This window comes from Kryptolebias marmoratus, linkage group LG23 (genome assembly GCF_001649575.2).
Source record: "Kryptolebias marmoratus isolate JLee-2015 linkage group LG23, ASM164957v2, whole genome shotgun sequence".
Classification (NCBI taxonomy): Eukaryota; Metazoa; Chordata; class Actinopteri; order Cyprinodontiformes; family Rivulidae; genus Kryptolebias; species Kryptolebias marmoratus.
Window position 1 is genome coordinate 15,264,466 of NC_051452.1, and position 6,926 is coordinate 15,271,391.

General features: G+C 41.2%; 2 protein-coding genes across 15 annotated transcripts in view; one reads left to right on the forward strand and one right to left on the reverse strand.

Moving 5' to 3' along the window:
* The window catches only part of dock9b (dedicator of cytokinesis 9b), a 124,656-nt gene that overhangs the window by 52,129 nt on the left and 65,601 nt on the right, over window positions 1-6,926 (reverse strand). The window lies entirely within an intron of this gene.
* Window positions 1,194-2,548, forward strand: LOC112450861 (beta-1,3-galactosyltransferase 1-like). Its single transcript, XM_025008203.2, has one exon. It carries the CDS (start codon window positions 1,248-1,250, stop codon window positions 2,337-2,339), a length of 1,092 nt encoding a protein of 363 aa, XP_024863971.2. The 5' UTR covers window positions 1,194-1,247; the 3' UTR covers window positions 2,340-2,548.

Genomic DNA, 6,926 nt, shown 5'->3' on the forward strand with positions numbered 1-6,926 from the left:
CTTGCTGGCTGATTAAAGCCATTTTTGTGTTGGCTAATGACAATTTGCTGTGGTGGCTATCTTGAATTGAAGTAACTCTGAAAGTCCATCAGTTGTAGATGTTCATCCAATGATTACTTTTTGAGTTTCAGCAAAATCCATCCAGTGGTTCATGGGATATTCTAACAGGCAAAAAGGGTTTACACCATAAGGTAATGCTAAAGCTTTAAGCAACAATATTGCTTTATCTGTAGCTCTCAGAGTATGTGTTGGGGTAATGCTCAACTACCACCGCACCTAATTGTATCTCAATATCTGTAAAATTCATAGAGTTATAGTCATTTTTATGTTTCCTAAGGACAGTTGACTATGGCAGCTGTTTTGGACTGGGTTGACTCCAGAAAGTACGGGTTTGTCGATGTACAACTAATGCTCATTTTCTGAAAGTTTCATAAAATCTGTCCCCTGGTTCATGAGATGTTTTGTTAACAGACAAACAAACACACATGATCAGACATGGGCAAAAACAAAGCGGACGGTAGTAATGAAGCTGTCAGGAGACTAAACACTGTCAAGTAAATGAGTCTTTTCTTACTTGTGTTCATTCCAACAAATGAGCGAGGGCCAAACACAAGATAAAGAACCCACAACTCAGATAATGAGAGCTGTTCCTCTGGAATAGATAAAGCTAGAGACAGAACAAAGAAGCTGAGATTTTGTAGGTGAGAACAAAAATCACAGAGGGAGCTGAAACCAGGACTAATGTCTGCTATGCTTTCCCCCTTGTGCAGCTTCAGCCATTCGTAACAGACAGGTGAGTTCCAGCAGATCACTGAAGTCCTGTCAAGAGCTTTTCAATGGAGAAATATTTTTTCTTTTTTTCTGTTCCCGTTTGGAAAAAAAAACCCAAAACAAACAAAGGTACATTTACAGCTAACACAGTGTCAGCATGTTGGAGTGTGGCGTTGTGAAGGTCAGCCAAAGGTATGTAGGCTTTGAAAGTGTTTATTCTCCTCTTTGAATCCGTTTTTAAAAAAGAGAAGAACTATGAGTTTGTTTAAGGTTAAGAAACACCTGAACAAACCTGAAAACTTGAGCTTAAATTTTTAAAAGATGAATGTGTCATAAAATTTTAAATTGCTATAAGGTAAAAGTTTTTTACTAACTTAATATGACTAAATATTTTAATATTCATAAAAAGTAAGATTTTTTTCTCTTCTTTCAGACAGAAATTGGTGAATAATGACAAACTTGGAAACAAGAGATGGATGTCACAGCATCGCTGCCTCTTCTTTATTCTGGTTCTGACAGCTGTGGTTTTCTTCAACTACATCAGCAAAAAGGACATTGCGCCTGAGTGGTACCCTAAACAATGGGCCACCTTAGCTACACTTCCTCAAACTCAGAATATTTCATCAAAACATGAGCTAAATATGAAAAACCAGACCACAGTTACTGTGAAGATGATTCAACAAGTGCCACAGACTCAACCTGCCCAAATGACCCCGGTTCCTTACGTACCTCCTGGACCGTACGTTGTGGAGTATCCTTATGAGTACCACTTTACGATAAACGAGCCACACAGATGTGAGCAGGAGAAGCCATATGTGGTTTTTGTGATTCATGTGGCGCCACATAACAGAGCTCATCGTGACGCCGTCCGCAGCACTTGGGGAAGTGAGGGCCTGGTTCTAGATAAAGTAATGAAGGTGTTCTTTCTGCTGGGGATGCAAACTGGAGGAGATGCCCAGCAGGTCCACGAGCGTCTAATGCAGGAAAGCAAAGAGCATCGAGACCTGATTCAGAGTGACTTTGTGGACTCCTACAAGAATTTGACTATTAAGACCATGGTGATGCTGGAGTGGCTGAACTTGTTCTGCTCCAATGCTTCTTACGCCATGAAGGTTGATTCAGATATATTTGTAAATGTGCCCAAAATGGTCAAATTGCTCCAGAAGGCCCCCAAGACAAACTACATGACTGGTCATGTGGTATATAGTAATCCAGTTTTAAGGGATCCAGACTATAGGTGGTATGTGCCTGAGGAGATTTTACCTGATTCAATTTACCCTCCCTATGCTTTTGGTCTTGGCTACATATTATCTCTAGACCTCCCAAAAAAACTCATTGAAGCATCCAGACATGTTAAAGCTCTTTATATAGAAGATGCATATTTAGGGTTGTGCATGAAACACTTGGGCATCCTTCCCATTGACCCCCCAGACAAGGATTACTTTAATGATCTCCCTTTAAGTTACAGTCCCTGTGCACTCTCCAAGATAATCGCCATCACAATAGACCCATCCATTGATCGTGTGAAAATGTGGAAAGACTTTAAAGAACAGGCTAAAGACTGCTAATCAGTAAAAAAAAAAGCTTGGCAAAGAGTTGTTTTTTGCAAAACTAAGTTTAAATTTCACCGTAATCTCCTTCTTTTGAAATTCATTTTTTTTCACCTCTTAAAAAAAGTCTTTCCTTTTAGAATAATGCCAACAAACTGCTTTAATTAATCAGGTCCAGTGGCCTGAGCAGGCTCTGCCCACTACTCCACACCAGTTCTGCAAACAAATCATTGGATGCAAAACAAGGACACAGCCCTAAACTCTGGATAAGTGTGTGTGTGTTATGAATAAAATATAAATTACAATGATTGTTTTGATTTTTAAAAGGAATATTTGATAAATAAAATTTTATTCAGTACTTAGGTCTTCTCATTTGTGCTCACTTATAATTTATTGTTTTACACAAAATACTTAATGCTTTTTTTTATTCGGGTGCTACTATATACTGTATATACCCATTTCAGAACATTTAAACACTGTTAAACACTGAACTATTTGTTTGGGAGTCCTTGTTGTGCACAAAATCGTGGCATACGCCCTTTTCTACACAAAAGTTCCTAAGTATCAATAATGAAATGACAGTCGACCCAAGCGTAAACACATGCCACCTTCATAGTGGGCCTATTCACGTTTTGGCTCTGATGGGAAACATGTTATGCTGTGAAAACAATTATTGGACTAACCCGAGGTGTAAACTATTAAGCATTTAAAAAAAAATCCGCCGTCATCTTAAATTAGTGTGTGTACTGCATTTAGGTGTTGATCAACTGATTAAATGTTGGCATTTCAATTGACAAATTTACCTACAGTTTTTATTCAAGGATCTATCTTCAGATACAGATCAAGGACTGTAAACTTAAGTAAAGTCTTTCCCAAAAGTTTTTTTTTATTATTATTTAGCTCGCATAGGTTTCAGCACAAAAAATAGTTGAAAAATAAGTTTGTAAGATTGAAAACAATAATAAGCCATACTTCCTGCTGTGTGTCACTTAGAGGTTGAAGGTAGACTGTAACAAGCTTTAAAAAAGGAAGTAGTACAACAGGACTCCATCAGAACCAGATCAAGTTGTTGATCTAGAAATGGGCAGTTTGCATTTTTAATCTTTCCGATATTTTTATTAGAATTTTCTGTTGCAGCAGTTTGCATTTTTCATATTTTGCTGAATATTCTGAGACATCCATTAAATTGTTATTATTAGATTTAGTTTGTTAGTACCTCTGTACTGTATAGTAGAGAATATTTTTTCTCAACATTTAATACATACAGTATGTCATATAATTAAGATGAATTTTAATGCCTTAAAACCATCACTAGGTAAAAAAAAAATTTTCACATTAATTTGTGCTTATTTATTATTTTAAATTATTGTATGTCCAAGAAGAGAGATTCAACAGGCTGCTTGGGCTGAACACATGGCTTTCATTTGCAAGTGGATTTCACTTTGCTCACTTTGTTGACAACTTTAACTATTTTTGGGTCACAGACATCTTTTTAAGGCAGATGGGATCTGTCTAAACTGAAAAGGAGTAAGCCTGTTCAGTTCTAACCTACGTCACCCATCTGTTCTCACAGCCAAGGACAGCAGACAAGAGGAGCCACTGCCAGAAGGAAACTCAAAACAACATGCCAGCTATCTCCAAGAAGAACAATCTGAACCACCGCCCCCCTCAACTTCTGATAACAAAATTTAGTTGCCGCTGGAGAAGGAGTCTACCCGGTGCTCCCACTCCTGATAACAAAAATAAACAGCAAAAGGAAGCATTATCACACCTTAACAACACAGACCAACAAGGAGCTCTTTGAGGAACCACCTTCTTCATGTCCCCAATCAGATGGGATTTCTGATAATGGGATTCAGCTACAACAAGAGGAAGAGAGCGAGAAAGAGTCACCTCGCCCCATCTTCTGCATTCAGGTCATCGCCCTGCCTTTCTTCTTTTCACCTCCTGGAGTTTAATGTTCACATGAAAGAACTGGTCAGTGCTGGAACTAAGCTCAACCCATGCCCTACTTCCATTTTCTCTTCCATAATGGCCACCCCTCAGCTTTCACCTCAACCTCGATTATCTCAAAAGCCAAAACGCCATACACAATGCCCCTCCACGATGGGATGAGGCTCTGCCACCTCTGCCCGAAAAAGGTGCTTGATTTTACAAGCACAGAATGATATGGGGTGGGTCCAGACAACATGGCTAGCAACACATTCGATTGTTTCCAAGACAAGGCAGGGCTCTGCCTGCCAGGAACTTTGTCATCAAATCAAGCACTGACAAGTAATAGAAAAATAGTTAAGAAGCATTTTACTGATTCTGTAAAATCAGTAAGTTCCTTTTTTAGTCAAAACGTGGTTTAAACAATAAATAATGCTCCCAACATATTAAAACTGGGCTTTTTAAACATTAGATCCCTAAAACGAAAATCATTTTTAATCAATAAGCTTATTACTAAGCTAAAGCTGGATTTTATGTTTTTAACTGAAACTTGGTTAGATCATAACAGTGCTGTTGTTCTTATCGAGCCAACTCCTCCAAACTTCAATTTTATGAGTGAAACAAGGACAGATAAGAAAGGAAGTTGAGTTGCAATACTGTTTAATGATTCCTTCCAATGCAAACACCTATCTTATAAAAATTTCACTTCTTTTGCTTAAGTTGCTTTCCAGCTGCACTTATCCTCTCACACTTTATTCCTGAATATTTACAGGCCTCCTAAACAATGTGCAAACTTCTCTGATGATTTTACTGAACTGCTGTCTGTTATCTGTGTTGACCTTGACTGTGCTCTCATTGTTGGTGATTTTAACTTCCTCGCTGATGATCCACAGGACAGAGGAGTTAAAGAGCTGTGTCAGGTTCTTAACAGTTTTGGTAGAGACAGCATGTGACAGAGCCCATTCCCATTATCATATCAAAGGGCCTAAGCATCTTCAAGGCCATTCTAATGGATGCTGTTCGCTCGGATCATTCATGTGTTTTTTTGAGAGTTCCCTCAGACTGAAGTTATCACGACAAGGTATATCACCTGAAAAACCACCTGAAGAATATAGTTAGAATTAAAGCACTAATGACTTTGAAAAACTTGTCTATGCATTTACCTTTAGCTGACTTGACTATTGTAACAGAGTATTATCTTGTCTTCCAAAAACTCCATCAGACAGCTGCAGCTGATCCAGAACACTGCTGCCCGAGTCCTCACAAAGACCAAGAAAGTGGATCCCATCAGTCAAGTTCTGAGGTCTTTACTCTGGCTTCCAGTTGCTCAGGGAATTGACTTTAAAATCTTGTTGCTGGTTTTCAAAGCTCTAAATAGTCCAAGTCCAAAATACATCTCTGACCCTCTGCTGCCTAATGAACCACTGAGACCTCTGAGGTCATCTGGATGAAATCTGCTCTCTGTCCCATGAGGCAGAACCAAACATGCAGAAGCTGCATTCAGCTTTTATGCACCAAATATCTGGAACACACTCCCAGAAAACTGCTGGATCATTCTGTCTGTGAGTTCTTTTAAAACAAAGTTGAAGCCCGACCTGTTTGCTGCTGCCTTTGGCTAAATCAAAGAATTATTTTATGCTGTATTTTATATTCCATCCATCCATCCATTGTCTTCCGCTTATCCGGGGTCGGGTCGCGGGGGTAGCAACCTAAGCAGGGAGACCCAGACTTCCCTCTCCCCAGCCACTTGGGCCAGCTCCTCCGGAGGAATCCCAAGGCGTTCCCAGGCCAGCCGAGAAACATAGTCCCTCCAGTGTTTCCTGGGTCTTCCCCTGGGCCTCCTCCCGGTGGGACGTGCCCGGAACACCTCACCAGGGAGGCATCCAGGAGGCATCCTCACCAGATGCCCGAGCCACCTCAACTGGCTCCTCTCGACGTGGAGGAGCAGCGGCTCTACTCTGAGTCCCTCCCGGATGACCGAGCTTCTCACCCTATCTCTAAGGGAGAGCCCAGACACCCTACGGAGGAAACTCATTTCAGCCCCTTGTATTTGCGATCTCGTTCTTTCTGTCACTACCCAAAGTTTGTGACCATAGATGAGTGTAGGAACATAGGTCGACTGGTAAATCAAGAGCTTTGCCTTTTGACTCAGCTCTCTCTTCACCATGACAGACCGGTACAGCGACCGCTTCACTGCAGACGCTGCACCAATCCGCCTGTCGATCTCTCGCTCCATTTTTCCCTCATTCGTGAACAAGACCCCGAGATACTTGAACTCCTCCACTTGGGGCAGGACACCCTCCCCGACTCGGTGAAGGCACTCTACCCTTTTCCGGCTCAAGACCATGGCCTCGGATTTGGAGGCACTGATCCCCATCCCGGCCGTTTCACACTCGGCTGCGAACCGCTCCAGCGAGAGCTGTAGATCATGCCCTGATGAAGTCAATAGGACCACATCATCTGCAAAAACCAGAGATGCGATCCTACGGCCACCAAAACGGATCCTTTCAACACCTTGGCTGCGCCTAGAAATTCTGTCCATAAACGTTATGAACAGAATCGGTGACAAAGGGCAACCTTGGCGGAGTCCAACTCTCACCGGAAACGAGTCCGACTTACTGCCGGCAAAGTGGACCAAGCTCTGACACCGGTCATATAGGGACCTAACAGCCC